This window comes from Cyrtonyx montezumae, unplaced genomic scaffold, assembly GCF_038088225.1.
Source record: "Cyrtonyx montezumae isolate F1298 unplaced genomic scaffold, pur_monq_1.0 scaffold_0, whole genome shotgun sequence".
Taxonomy (NCBI): Eukaryota; Metazoa; Chordata; class Aves; order Galliformes; family Odontophoridae; genus Cyrtonyx; species Cyrtonyx montezumae.
Window position 1 is genome coordinate 12,408,593 of NW_027071824.1, and position 15,750 is coordinate 12,424,342.

A 15,750-nucleotide genomic window follows, 5' to 3' on the forward strand; every position below is an offset into this window, starting at 1 on the left:
ACCCTGTGTTTAAAAGCTCTAAATAAATCAAGAGAGAATGAAAGAGAGAATAGCTCATTCCCGTTCCCGGCACCGCCCCCACAGGTGCTGAAGAGGCGTTTGCGGAGCGGCGGCGGGGCAGTGAGGCAGGGTCCGGCCACGCTCCGCTGGGGCGCAGGTGGTGACCTCCCCGAGGGGCTGACCCAGCCCCCTGCTCTGTCTTCGTCGCATTCTCTTCCCTGTCCCCTTGCCATCTGCTCCCACAGAGCGCACTGCGTCACCGCCACGGGACAGACTGAAGGACGGAGCGGCCCCGACGTGCCCGGCTCCTGAGTCTGTCCCGTCACGGCGATGGGGGTGTGCCCCGCGGGTCGGCTGAGCCCGGAGCATCCCTCGGGCGAGTGAAGCAGCCTCACGTCGAGTTAGATTTCTAAATTTTATTATAAAATAAAAGCAGAAATATCTTCCAAAGAATGTATTCACATAATATAAACAATAAACAAAACTAAGGTCGAGTGACTTGCGGATGATACTGTAGGTTAGGTCTAAACTTGAGCAGCAATCCTTCCCTGCCCGAACGGGGCCGGGCCTCCCTTCCTTCCCACCCTGCAAATGGCAAAAGCACCACACGGCCAAGGCCGAAGCAGTGATCTCTCTGCATAGCATCAGCTACAAGAAGGTTACAGTCTGCCTAGTGCGCGTTGCTGCTATAACTTGACTACAACTTCTGTATTCTTAGTTGCGATTGTACATCGTACACCTGCCGCGGATATATAGCTACAATAGGATAACGGGAGCGATGCGGGATTCCAACCGGGATTCCTCCCCAGCCCCGCAAAATAGCGCGCTCTTCTACGTGCACGGAGGGCGACGGTGGGTGACAGCACCGAGCTGCGGTGCGGCCCGGAGGGACAGCCCCGGACCTGTCCCACCGGCCCGAGCCGTCCCAGGGGCTTCTCACGGTGCTGCTGTCCACGGCCCGGACAACAGCTGGGGGGCACGGCACGGCGCGGCCGCTGAGGGCTTTGTCATCGCTTACAGTCTCTGGTAAGATCAAGAGGGAAAAATAAAGGAGAGGAAAAAAAAAAAAAAAGAGGGAGAGCGATTGAAAGAGAGAGTAAAGGAGGTGCGAAGGAGGGAGCGTGTACGCGGTTTTAAGAGCCCAGATCGACTAGGTTGGATGACATGGGGTTGAGGATGGAGTCCTGCAAGCTGTGGTGGTGCATGGGGTCGGCACTGGGCACGGGGATAGCGCTGGGGCCCTGCGGGTGGCCCAGGCCGTGCAGGGGCTGCAGCCCCGGGTTGGAGCCGAGCAGCAGCGCAGGGCTGGAGGATGTGTGGTCCGGGGTCCCTGACGGCGTCTTCTCGTCCTCCGAGCTCCCCAAAACTGTCTTATTCCCGTTCATTGACGCCGAGAGCGGGTTGTGGCTGTTGGAGTTGGAATTCTCGTTGTTTTCCCTAGAGGAAACACAAAAGGGAGGGAAGTCACCGGGTGGCACCGCGGGAGCGGGGCTGGGGGGCGGGGGGGGCGGCCGGGATGTGCGGAGCTGCGCGTTTACAAACTGCGGACCTCCGGGGCCGCCGCATCCGACACAGAGGTCTGAGGCCTCCGGGAGAGTCCCTCGGGGCTGCCGCTCGCCCTGCGGAGCGGTACTGAGCCCGAGTGATAGATCGCAAAGAGGCGCACAGAGTGAGGAGGGAGCAAGTGGGGAGGAAGGGAAGGGAAAGAGGAAGGCAAAGTAAAAGAAAAAAAATAAATAAAACCAGGCCGTTTGACTTTACGACTGCTCCCCGAGCTGAATTCAGAGGAGCTCTGCTGCGGCTTCCTGCAGGAAGGCCGAATGGTGCTTCGCGCTAAATCCTCCTTCTTGCTGAAGTAAGCGGACATTTTCCCCCCTCGTCCTAAGCTTAAAACTCAAAACATCGCCCAATAAGGAAGCTCAGGCAGAGCCCACAGCTCCTTCGCCTCTCTCGGAGCCCTCCCGCCCCCCCTCCCCGAGCGGCCGCTCCCGGCGAGCGGAGGGCTCAGCGCGGGGCCCCGCTGCGGGCGGGGGGAGCCGGCCGTGGGGCCGCCTACCTGGGGCTGCGGTTCGACGGACGCGGGATGTCTCGGTACTCGGCAACCGGGAAAACACCGAGAAATGTTGGGAGGCTTGCCAAGCCCCTTCGAAATATGTTTTTATGTGCTTTCATTTTTTACTTTTTTTTTTTTCCGAAATGAGAGGGGTAAGATGGGATGGAAGCGACCGTCCTGTCAAGGCTAACACAGCTTTTAGAAGTAGCCCTCAACAGACAGCTCTGCCTGAAATCCTGAAGGCGTTTCAGGCGTATTTAGGAGCTTTTGTGGGAGCTACAACGCGCTGCTTGCACAGTGCCCGACCCCACAGGGTTTGTTCGGCAGCACCGCGCCGGCATTGGTTGCTCGCTGAAGGCCGCGGGATGGAGTTGAGACACTTTATGCCAAAAAAATAGAAATAGAAAAGAGAACTCTGTTCGAACAAGTCGCTCGAGTGAATGGCAATCCCATTTTTCCAAGCGCCCGGAGGGTAATATTAGGTGGAATGTATTTTTCAATGTCAAAAATCCTTATTAGTCTCTGGAGACTTTTAAAATTTGATTCCCCAGGAAAGAAAAAAAAAAAAAAAAGGACTAAGCGTAACCTTCGTTTCCTTTGGATATTAGAAGATGAGTCCCTGCTATCAGCAATCAAAGGGATCTTTGACAGCTAGTAAAACCAACACTTAGGGGATTTGAGAGAAAATTAAAGTCCCAGCACTGTCTGGGGAAACGTACGGAGCAACCCGGCGCAGCCATTCCCGAGCCGCGTTAGGCTGACGCGAGGAAAGAGGTCCCGGGGACACGGACCCACGGGCGAGTTCTGGGCCGTCCATCCACCGCGCGGTCAGACCGTGCGAGTGGGTTGAGAGGGGGCACAGAGCAGTCAGGAGGCGTTTCGATCACCCTCGAGCCTCCCTCCTTGGGCACAGGAACGGCTGCGGGAAGTCCTCCCTAATACCCGAGTACATAGACACCTCCGCCCGGCAATGGATGACCCCTCCGATCCATTTAACGGGAAAATCACAGCGCCCGAACCACGGTCGGTACAATTGTATCCATATATAAATACAAATCAGCGAGCATCTCGCTGGGAAGCGAATACAAACTACAACGTAACGAGCACGGAAAAGAGCTCTCCCTTCGGCCGGGAGCCGGCAGCAATCTGCGGCTCTCGCCTCTCGGGCTTTGGTGCCGCTCGGCGCCGCAGTCCCCCAGCCCCGGGCCGGCCGTAGGGACGCGCCCCGACGGTTGCGGCACGGTGCTGCTCCCGGAGCTTTCGCCCCTCGGCCGGGCCTCGTCGAGGCCGTCCCGGCGAAGGCGCAGCCGGGACGCGGAAAGCCCCGCGGGCCCCACCGACACCGCTACACCTCTTGAGCGGCCCTCGCAGCGCGGGGTGGCATCCTCAGGACTGGGACAGGGGATCGCGGGCGCGGGGGAAGCCGTACCTTTCCTTGGCCTCGGCCGCTCGGTCCCGCTGCCGGCGGTTCTTGAACCAGTTGCTGACCTGCGTGGTGGTGAGGCCGGTGGCCTCGGCCAGCTCTCGCTTCTCACGAGGGGACGGGTAGGGATTGTGCGCGTACCACTCTCGGAGGACGCTGCGGCTCTTCTCCTTGAAGCAGTAGCTGGTCTCCTCGCCGTCCCAGATGGAGCGGGGCAGCGGGAACTTGCGGCGCACCCGGTACTTGCCCACCGCCCCTAGGGGTCGCCCCCGCAGCTTCTCCGCCTCGATGTAGTGCGCCTTGAGCCAGAGCTGCTGCAGCTTGGGGTGGTTGTGCGCCGAGAACTGGTGGCTCTCCAGGATCTTGTAGAGCTCGCGGAAGTTGCCCCGATGGAAGGCCACCACGGCCTTGGCCTTCAGGACGCTCTCGTTTTTGTGGAGGTGCTCGCACGCAGGGAGGGACCAGAGGAACCGCCCCAGCCGCTCGATGTTGCCGCCTTGCTGGAGCACCTCGCAGACGCAAGCCACTTGCTCTTGGGTGAAGCCAAAAGTCGGGAGCATCGACATGGTGAGCCCTGCCCCGCCGCGCACCCTCTACGGCCGCTCGGAGGGGCGGCGGGCAGCGGCCCGCATGCGGGGCCGGCCCCGGGGCGGTAGTGCCCGGCGGGGCCCGGCGGGACTCACGGCCCGGCGCGGGGGACCGCGGCCATCGGCGGAGCCCGGCCCCGGAGCGGGGAGCTGGTGAGGAGCGGTGCCGGAGTCGCGGAGCCCGAGCGCGGAAGGCTTTTCCCCGGCCGCCTCCTTTTTGTAAGTCCGAGTTGCGAGAGTAACTTTGTGCCTCTTTTGTCTCCTATCTGCAGCGCTCGTAGCGGCCGCGGCTCTCCCACCCCCACCCCCCTCGGCCGCCGGTTTGGGATCTCCCTGCTTCCCCCCCACCCCCCTCCGCCGAAAGATCCCACATAATATAGCGGTAAAGTCCCGCTCCCTCTCTCCTCTCCCTCTCGGAGTTTTCCCCCCTTTCTTTCTCTCTCTCTCTCTCTCTCTCTCCCCCCCCCTTTTTTTTTTAATAATATTATTCTAAGCTGGCATGAAAAGTGATTATCCGCGCTGTGATTGGTCCGGTTATCTGACCCGGGGACTGCCAGGAGAAGACAATAGTTTTAGTCAAATTATTTGCCATGGTGACGCTGTCAATCAGGGGTAACCCGATCTGTTTTGAGGTGGCTCCCCGGCTGGGTTGACAGATTGCTCAGATCCACTCCGAGGCGGCCCCGCGAGCTGAGATATTGGCTGGCGAGGGAGAAACTGCCGCCGGGATTGGCGCTGAGGGCGCCCGTCGGGAACGGGCAGTGGGGAGCGCGGAGCCGCCGTCGGGGCCCCGCAGCCAGGGCTCTGCTCGGCCCCCGCGGCTGCGCTGGGGAGGAAGAGCCGGGCGGACCCCCGCAGAAAGTTTCTATCTAAATGCACTTAAGACCCTTCCCAATGGGCTTTATAGGGAAGGGGCCTCTAGTATACAGTAGGGACACTGGTCACCACTGGGGTACCGTCACAGGCCGTCACTAGTGCCCGTCGGGCCTCAGCCAGGCACGGCCGTGGCCGAGCGCAGCCCCTCTAAGGGCAGCCCGACTGCCCCTCTAGGTGCGCCTTTTCGGACGCCGAGCTTTTATTTCTGCTTCGTTTCCAGCATCGTGCCGGGGTGTTTCCACCCAGGGGCAAGAGTAAAAGTTAGAGGCGCTTCGCGTGGTTAAACTGTATCGCATCGCCCACGCGTGCCCTACGCACGGCGATTTTAGTTCAGTGCCTGTGCGGGGCGGGGAGGACCCTCGCCCCTTCCAGTCGCTCACGGGGCACGCAACGAGCGCGGAGGAGTTGGTGCGGGGCGAACGGAATTGGAGAGGCCGGGCAAGGGTCCCCGAGGTGTCTGCGGACCTCTCGGTCGGACGAGAGCTGGAAATCTCAGCTTCGGGCACTCGAGAGAAGCCCCGATCCCCAAAATAGTGCGCTTCTCACGCCCCTTAATGCTTCAGTTTTGGGGAAGAAACGATAGGAATAACGAAACCAAACTCTACGCCATTTACAACCCGAGCTGGAAGGCTGTCTGCAGCTGTGGGTTCCCGACACGAAATCTTTTTGACATCGCCCAGCTGCACCCCCGAGCTCTAGGGGCTCAACGAAGCAGCAGGCAGCGGCTCCCCACCCCGCAGCCGGAGCCCCGCAGCAGGAGCCGGGCCGGGCACGGCTGCTGCCCCGGGGAGACGAGGGCGGGCGGCAGCGGGGCGGCCCGGACTCTCCCGGAGGCTGCCGGCCCGGAGCCGCGCCAAGGTGAAGGCTGGTGGGGGGAGGCAGGAGGAGAGGGATGGGAGAGAGAGTCGGCCTCCTCCAGCCCCGCAGTATCCGGGACGTTGGTGCGCACCCGCGACGGATGACTGTGTAGCTTAAGTTCTCTCGGGTGTGCTCCGCTTTGGAAGCCACGCGTCCTCCTACCTGTCCGACACACTCCCGGGGGCTGCAGTGCAGAGCTGTGCAAAGCTCGGCCCGGGACGCGGAGCTAAGGGAGGCCGTCTCTGAAGGGCACGGGAGAGACGATGCAAATTCGTTTCAAACGAATCCGGGAGTGCAAGCGGCGGATCCGCATTGCCCTCTCTCACGGTTCTCCCTCGGCACCGCATAGAGAAAGAGCGGTCCAGGTCTCGGTGCCGACAGAATTCAGAAGGGCTCAAACTGTGCTCGTTCGTAAGCGAAAGCGACCGGAGCTCCTCGCTCCCCAGCCGGCCGGGAATTGCTCGCAGCTGCGGCCGCAGGGACGCTCACGAGACAGGAGAGTCGACCCGCTCGGAGCGTTAGCCCGAGCACACGTTGCGAGGGGAGATCCCAGCCCGACCTCTGCGCTCCCATCGGGCGCGATTCGGAAAGGAGAACGCCGTTCCGCTCCGTACCGAGGCCGGGACCGTGACAAAGACAAAAGAGCTCCTGGGGCACAGGCTGCACCACCCCCCCTACCCGCTGCTGCCGAGCTCTTGTCGCTGCGCGTGTATAGGGGGTATACCTGACTCCGCTTCCTCTCCTTCCATTCCATAACCACAGCATTTGAATCTCAACGGGAGCAGCTAGAAAGGAGCTGGCAAAACCTGTTGCACGGATCTAGAGCTGAGAAAGCCTCTTCTTAGCTCCCTACACGTGAGTACAGAGCCTACACCAACCCCTTCGCAGGCGCTGTCGTTTCTGGCTGCGCCTCCGGCATCGCTCCCGCACGTCCCGCAGGCCGGGTAAGGCAGGGCCGCCCCTTCCCCACGCCGCGCAGCAGAGCGGTAGCAAATTGGTGACATCTGGCCCCCAATGCCGTGGAACCTCTTTTAACTTTAAGGGAAGGAAAAAAAATCTTCCTGTACGTGTTAGGAAAGGGAGCAGATCCTGACCGCAAAGCCACGGCTCGGGGCGAGGCCGGTTGTAGAGCCTTGAGAAGGAATGAAACGACCGGGCGATTGGGGCAAAGTGGCGAAAGGGCTCTTTCAACCGCAATCATACCCCAGAATGAGTGACCCTAATCGCCTGCTAACTGTGTCCTCGCTCCGAGGGAACATTCTGCCTGGTCGCTGTCGGCTCTCCCCGTGCAACAGCCAAGGCTCTCCCCGGGCTGAGCGAGACTCGTGCTTGGTACAGGAGTCCCAGCTTCGTCCCGGGCCCGTTCCCGTTCCCGTCCCCATACCCGGCCCCGGCCACGCTCTCTGCTCGAGTGTGACTTCGCCAGAGCGTGCAGAACAGACGGTGTCAGCGCGAGTCCTTGTGAAATCGAAGTGAAATAAACCAAAAAGCCGTTTTTCTCGTAATGCTCCTTTTATTGAGCAGGGTGCAGACGAGCTGAGAGGAGGGAGGGACGCCCGAATATGTCGCTTCCAGGAGTCTCTCGCTGCACGTAGCTGGTTTGTGCCCGTACGTGAGTGCCAACACAACGCCGAGGTTATGTGACAGCCTCCCTCCCGGCTGTGCCTCCCCCAGCCCGCAGATACCTTGCAGGCCACGGCCCCGCATTGCACCCTTGGCAGACAGTGTGCGTTCACCCGGACCACCACATCCCTCCTGGGTCCCTTTCCACAGCCACCCAAGGTGAAGGGCACAGAGGGGCTTTCGGGGTTGGTAGCGAATGAAACGATGAGCTCCGAGTTGTTCCTATTACCAGGAGGAAGTACATCTTCCTCACACTTCTGTTACCGTGGTGAGGACTGTAGGGAGAGCAAGTGACAAATGGTTCCAAGTTTGCGTTCAGTTTCTTTATTTTCCTTTCCTTCCTTTCCATCAGGACACAATACTCATTACTTTTTAAACCAGGGTGCTCTAACTTGGGTGAAAACCTGCTGCTCCTTCTCATTTTTCGTTGGATCACAAGGACCCTTAGCAGCACCACGGGCCTGCTTGTCCATCCCCCCGCCCCCGAGCACTCCCAGACTGCCTGTGTCTGCCCTCACCGGGCTCCGACCCACGTCCATGGCACAGCATGTAGCCCGGAGGCATTTCGCAGCCCGGAGCCTCGGGTTCTCTCTCCCGGATTATTTATTTACCGTATATACTTACTTCTGCGTTTTGTTTCGAAACAAACCGAACTCTGTCCCATCACATATAGCCGGAGACGGACTGAGATCTCGTCCCGACCGAAAATGAAAAGACGGCAGAGGATCACCGCGAATAACTCAATTAAAACGGACAACAATAGCTTGTTGTTCTGTGGTTTGGGGCGAAAGGACTCACTGAGAGCTGCCTGAGCGCGCTGTTCCTCGGGGGGGACCTGCCAAGGATTCTAGATCTGCTGCGGGGCACTCGGTTTCCGCCATCAAACCCCGCTTGAAAGAAAGCTCCGGGGGCTGCGGGGTGCTGCTGGCGGGGGGGCCCAGACACGGCCCCACTTCCCGGCCGAGCAGCGCACTCCCTCCCGTTGCCTCCGTTAATACGTCTCTTCCTCATTACCTTCACATTATTCCCTCTCAATCTTGGGCGCGGGGCTCAGGATTTTCACTTACTCCTACCAGCAGCACCCCGAACCCCGGGGCCAACGCTTTTATGGGGACCCCCGTCCCACATCTGGGCTCGGGACCCGTGGAGGAGGGACACCGCTTGGGGGCGGTCCAGGGACAGGGGACGTGGCCCTGTGTCCCCCGGGCCCCGCAGCGCCTCGGATGCTCCTCGGCACGGGGGGACTCTCAGCATAGGCAGCAGACAAGACAGCAACAGCAGCAGGCACATATGGTTAAAATAAGAAGAGGGAGCCTTCCGCCTTAGGGGATTGGCATTAAGTAGACAGAAATGCAGGGCACTGCATCCGAAGTTCTGGTGGGCTTCCGCGGGATTGACAACTGAAATCACGCTACAAGCATCACTTTGACAATATTTGTAAACTTCGTGTTTCCCGGGATCTTCTTGATCAGAGGTAGACCAGGCTGGTATGAGCTCGAGCCTTGAAAGTCTTTACTTTTTTTTTTTCCTTCCTCCGCCTTTCCCCTCTTCCGAGTTGATGAATAGCGATCAGGTTTCTTTTAATGGCTGCCCCCTATTCTCACAGCCTCCCACAACTAACCCGAGAGCCGCTTTCCTCGACCTCAGTTAATTCCACTGATTATTCCAAGATGATGAGGAAAGCACGAAGACTGTTCACTGCTCCTACCGATTCCAGGCATTTTTGTTACCATCTCTATCCCGGGCTCACGGGGATTTAACCGGGCCATATTTTTGGGATCAGGCTGCCCTTCCCCTCCTATTCCCCTCTCAGCTGACGTCCTCCGGCTCTTAGCCCACTGCTCGGTGGCGATGCTACCCTCGGGCGGCGGTTGTGGTGCTCCTTTGCGGAGGTCGGGGGTAGCCCAAAGGAAAGCAAACCTGTGGCTGCTCCCCGTCTTGCCAAAACGATTTTCGGCTCCCCCATAGAAGTGAAGCCGGCCCCCGGCTGAGAACTCCGCGGAGGATGTCCCGGAGGGCCGCGAGGGGAGATCCACTCCGAGAAGTCTCACTAGAGGGCTCTGATACTCAGCTCCGACCGCTGCTCGGGGAACGCAAGGCTCCGTTCTCACTGTCCCGCAGGCTTCAGAGCGCAGCCCGACAGCTCTCCCCCGCGCTGCCGAAGGTGCTCCTGCGCGGTGTCATCGCCGCCAGAAATGCCCGTGTCCACTGTCCTCTGGATCCACCCCATGGCAAAAGAGAGAAGAGAGGCCCTGAAAGCCGCCCAAGCCCCCACTTGGCTCCCTCGACGCATTTATCCTTGCCAAGAATCAGGGAGCGAGAAGTGTTTACAGACAGGTAACATTTCTTTTTTTCACTATGAGGAGGACCTTGCGTGAGTTCTTTCACAGTCTACGGAGCGCAGTGTGCTCATAAATACACCTACCATTTAATTCTGTGGGACTGAGGCAAGCTGAAGCGTAATGCAGCATTAGCAAGCAATACACACGGATATGTGAATGGCAAAGAACAGGAACAGAATTACCCGGAAACTGTTTCCACTAGGGATTCTTTTTTCCCCCATTTTAAACAACTTATATCATTTGCTGTTGTGAACAACTAAAACCAAACCAGCCTCTACCAATGAGAACCAAAGCGGCTCTTATGCTCAAGGGAAGCTTCATAAAATGTTCCAGAGTATTCAATTTATTTTAACTCCCAAGAATGCTGTAACAAGTAATTACAGAAATTAGGATGTGCAATTTGGTTTGTTTGCTGTATTTTACAGTTCTCTCAGAAGCTTTGTATACAGATCAAAACTGCAACAAAAAGGCTTTTTGGAAAGTTGGATAGTTTGGATAATTTAACAAGTTTAAAGCCAATCCATTTTCCAGTGGAAAATTTGCTACTTCTGAACTTGTGAAAATGTTTTGTATTTTGCACTTGGATTGTTTTGGTCTCCTCTTTCCTGGATTAATTCTGTCTACGTTCTTTGTTCTTTTCTCCCTTTATTTCATAGGTTCTTGAATCAGCTCAAGTGCACTGTGGACCTTTTAATTCCCAGAAAAGCTCTGTGATTTGAACAGAATTGGTGTCTCATTTCATTCCTTCTTAAAAAAAAATAAGTAAAAATAATATCAGTTTGATCTTCATTACAATCAGAGACTTTAAGACTAGACAAATAGTGACTTTGTTGATTATTTAAGATGTAGAAAAGTCCAGCCCAGTGTACACGGGCTTGTTTTCAGACAGTTAAGCCATGAAAACAAGGAAGTCTAAGACTATGACTTGCTGGTTAAGGAAATGTCTGCTTCTGGGGCACCACTCCCATTGCTGTTTTCTTCAACAGCCCGGTCATGTGTGCATGATGAATACGTAGTTCTATTCTTTCAATTGGAAAAAGATGCCAGCCCTATTTTACTCAGCAACAAGGATGTAGTTCAAGTATCCATGCAAGAAGAGATTTAAGTGAGTCCCACCTACTGAGACTCCATATTTCTTCATTCTTCTAACAGAGTTTAATTATCACTTAAGCTATTTCCAGTAGTTCTCATCATTCTCATAAGTTGCAGAGAAAACCCAGACACCTGATGCAGGGATAAAGATTCCCTTGAGTCACAGAGAGCTATATAGTGTGAGATTCTTGCGTAACCACCTCTGGTTAAACCAGATAGACAAACCATGTTTGTCTGCTACATTCTACAGCTGGTAAACAAGCAGGAAAAAATTGTAACAGGGTGTGTATATACATACATACCTACATACACACACACACACACATATATATATATATATGGCAGTTTTACTTATATTTTGTTCAATTCTACTTTAGGTGAAAACTGAGACCATCATTTATTTAAACCTAAACACTAGTAGAACTACATGACAGCAGTATAACTCAATGTACATTAATTATGTGATTCTGTGATTAAATTCTTCATTTCAGCCACATGGAAGAGTTTAAGGAGCAGGTTATGAGATGAGCTGGACAAAGTCCACAAATAATTTTACAGAATAATTTTTTTTTTTCTGATCAGTATTCCGAATCAAATATAATGATGGAGAAAGATGTTGTGTCTGTGTTTGTTTTCAAGTGGAAGAAGGGTGGCAGCAGCATTTGGAACACATGGTGGAAGTCTGGGAACTGAGTCTTACAGCCATCATAAACAAGTGAGCTCCAGCTTCCAAGAAGAGAAGAAAGTAAAGCAATATAATTGGGTGAGTTACATGAGTTACGATGTGAAAGCTATAGTGTAATGAGCATGCTGAATGCACACACGGAAAGGAAAAGTGCTCAGTGCCAAGTTGGATGCCAGCCTTCTAGCTGGCAGAGGTGAGCAAGCAATTCAATAAGGAGTGGGCTGTGCTTGAAGGTGGTTCTCTTAACACATCAAATGCTCTTTGAGACCTTTGACTAGAGATAGGGCCATTAGTTTAATGGTCAGGGCAAACAGAATAAACAGGCTGCAAAAGAAAAGAACACAGCAGCAGCTACATCCCAGAGGAGGCTGTAGATACCACAGGTGACTGTGGGACTGTCGGAGGCCAGTCCAGTTGGGCTACAGTGATCTCTGGTCTTAAATGGGACGAAGCCCTAAGACTGGTGGGAGATTCCTGGAGGAATGGGAGAGTATGAATTTAGTCCATAAGATGTCCCTTCTCCATAGCTGCAGAAATTATGAGGAGGTTTCTTTGTGGGAGAAAGTTTCAGCTAGGGAGAGTTAAAGTAGAAAGAGTGTGCTGGCATGCACTTCAAAAATCATCTGTGACCAGTGGCTGCATATGGGGAGGAGAGAACCAGAAGATCTTTTTATTTTCTTACACTATTTTTCAGAGGTTCACACCACCTGAAAAAAGATCTGCGTGTACCTATTAAATCAGTAAGGCACAGCCAACTCCAAGATGGATGTATACAATATGATTACTTTCAGGTACTTAGAAGGCTTGTATTTTACTTCATAATCCTGATAAATTTATCTAGGCATTTCAACCTCATCTGACTAAAGCCGTCATGTTGAATGAGCAATCTGCCTGTCAAAGAAATTGGAGAACATCTATAGATCCCATTCCCATCCAATCAAAGGTGCTTTGTATTCACCATCATAAATTGTTCAATTTGCATTTGTGTAGAAAGTAATAAAGGAAATATCCCAAGTTCATTACTAAAAGGTAATGAAGAGCATCCCAACAAATTCATGAGATATGGATTGGAATTTTGAAGAAGTTGATACAATTGAGGAAAAACAGAAGGAGTTGGCACGAAAGAACTAGGAAAAAGGGGTTCACGAAAGAAAAAGTTTGAAATCTTCCAGCTTCACTCAAGAAGTTTTACTTCACTCAGTTTGGAAACTGCCACACTGTCTGGCCATCTAGGATGGATGGCACAGATATTGTCAATATCAGAGGAGTAACACTTTCACAAGGATGAACAGCCACTGAATGATGCAGAAACACTTTTGCTTTCAATGTCAGGTGGGTATTTTGGGAAGATAAGTCCCTATATCATTAATTATGATACTTCAAAAATGATTCTGTTCCTTGTGGACAAGACACATTTTTTTCTCAAAGGTTATTTTTTGCAAAGCATTCTAAAAGCATCAAAGATGTTCCAGATCTTGTTCCTGGTGTATATTGCCATTGGGCTAATCTTTCAAGACTACAAAAGTTGTTGAGATACGGTTGATACTACACAACCTTCAACACTAAAGTAGATATACATTGATCCTCTTTTGAGAAGTCTTATTTTGATCTCTGGAGACCTGTATAGTGGTCCTCGCTAAATCATTTTGAGCAGAAGGGGAATGTGTCCAAAGCATTATAGAAGCAGCAATCTATAGGTTATCATTATATGTGGAGTTGGATCAAGCGGGCAATTTTCCTGCTGTATGTTAACTAAACAAGAAATTACTGTGTACTGTGTGGTGATTCAGGCTGATACTCTGCTGCTGAATAATATAATGTCATGCTAAGATTTAAACTATTTCGTTATGTAGTCCTCAAGAAGTAGGATTTTTTTTTCCGATGCATCTGAAAATTCATGGGCAAATATGCAACTGATCAAGCCTTGCAGAGATGCTAACACCCAGATGTGTGTTTTTGTGTGTGAGCAATCTATGGCTAACAGCAACAGAATTCTTGGATAGAGAAATCCAGTAAAAATACAGATTAGGCACTCATAAGTTAAATATGTCTAACTAGTGTGCCAAGAATTTATAGTTTTATGAAATCTGTATTATGTACAGAACTTTCAGTATTTCCTTCTAAAAAGTTTTCATTAATGTACAAAAAGAAGGATATGGATTTCTATAATAAGCAGAAGAACCTTCCCACTTCATGTACAATAAATGACAATAACCACATGATTCCTTGGCTTCCCTCACTCTCCAGACCTCCATTAGAAGTTAATATGTGAGTAATCCAATCTTTTAATAATAAGCTATAAAATAAAACCATGCAATTTAGCAATAATAATGAGTGGTATGTTTGCATGCTGGCTGGAACTTCTGAGTGAGACTGCCCAGTAATTGCTGTGCTAAAAAACTAGCAATACTGAATTTGACCATTGGGATTGACAACTTAGATTCTCAACAGAGATGGAAAAGAGTGCAAATGATGATCTGAATTCTATATTTTAAGTGAGAAAATATTTATATCTGTGGAGACCCTTGTCTTGTTCATCTTGATACACTTCAGTAAATAATGAGGAGCTACTTCAAAATGAGGGAATGACAGAGGAGGTAAAAATCAGAGAAAATTCAGAGCTGAAACTGAGCGTTTATACTTGCAGGAATTCAGGCCTGTATTCTTTACAAAACTTCCCTTTGATTTATCATCCAGGGGAAAGAAAATGAAAAATTTAATTATATGAACCTTTATATCTTATAATACATGTTACATGTATGTGTGCACTTTTATAAATATGTCCTAGTCTTTCTTTGCATCACCTTGTAAAATCAACTGAAGTTTTTGCTGAAGTAAATAGTTATGAATATTCTTATCAGATACATTTTTTTGGTGGTGTAGCTACTGAGCATTTTGAGCCAGCAAAAATACAATGATGGTGGAAGGTTTTTACTAAAACAGAAAGTGCTCTTTCTCTATGTGCAATTTTATATACACATAACACATAACCCATAAGTTGCCCTGAAAGTAATGCCTCCTATTTATTTCCAAAATAGCAACAAATGACAAAATGACAACAGATACAACAGATACAGAATGTGTAACATGACAACAGATCTTACAACAGATACAAAAAGCATAATAACACTGTTTGATAGAGGAAATTATCAGCTATAGAATGCTATTTTTCAACATAGTTACTACCATTAGCTAAGCATTTTCACTTGCAGTGAACAAGAGCCTGTGTGCTGTGTTCATGAAAATCTGTATCCATGGAAGTGGCTCACTGTTTCACAACTGCTATGGTGGCATCACTGGTAGGAAAATGTTGCCCATGCAGTCCATCTTTCACCATCCAGAGCTGATGGAAGCTAGAAGGTACCAAATCTGGACTACACAATAGATGTTTGGTAGGACAGTCCAGACAAGGTAGGCAGTGTGTACCACAGTCTTCAAACTGGTGGGTCTGGTGTGGCAAGAGAAATGCCTTCTTCTCTGACCTGACTCTGGAAGTTCGAGCCCTCATCTTAGTGAGTATCATGAAGTAGCAGTCAGATTGGATGGCTTGTTTGGGCTACAGCATATTCAGAAAGATCACCCCTTTCCTATCCTAAAAGACTGTTCATCACCTTACCAGCTGAGGGCTTTATCTTGAACTTTTCCTTTGATGGGGTATTTACTTGTTGCCACTTCGTGGAATGTCATTTTGACTCTGGTTCATAGTGGTGACACCATGTCTCATTGCTGTTAATGTTGTGATCCAGGAAGCTGGATAAAGTAAACTGTTACCTTCAGCCTTATATTGGTTCAATAGGTCCTGTCAAACTTACATATAATGTTCTTTCTGTTCCTGTGTGAGCATTCGTGGGACAAACTTCACAATATTCCAACACTACCATCATCATTTTCAATGCAATGAAGCTGATATTCAGCTCTATGCAGTTCTCTGTAATTCAACAATTTGTGTGGATAAACTGATAGAGACATTCTTCATTTTGTGGTGTGACAGCAGTGCATTCTGCCTGAAACGTGGCTTGTCTTTTGCGTCTCTGTTGCCACTGCTGAAATGCATCACCCACCTCCTCACTGCACTCACATCCAGCGTTTGGACTCCATAAACTTGCAGCAAACGTCAATGAAGGAAGAATTCAATGACACACCTTTGCTTTGTATGCACTTCCATATCAGATGCCATTTCCTCAGACTGCCCCTCTGGTGCCATCTGTCAC

General features: G+C 51.6%; 1 protein-coding gene across 1 annotated transcript; it reads right to left on the reverse strand.

The window, feature by feature from the left end:
• Positions 1-401: 401 nt before the first annotated feature.
• On the reverse strand, positions 402-4,395 carry SIX2 (SIX homeobox 2). The gene is made up of 2 exons (XM_065754766.1): positions 3,483-4,395; positions 402-1,437 (listed from the first exon to the last, which is right to left on the reverse strand). The coding sequence occupies exons 1-2, from the start codon at positions 4,040-4,042 to the stop codon at positions 1,134-1,136; spliced, it is 864 nt and encodes a 287-aa protein (XP_065610838.1). The 5' UTR covers positions 4,043-4,395; the 3' UTR covers positions 402-1,133.
• Between the last annotated feature and the right edge of the window lie 11,355 nt (positions 4,396-15,750).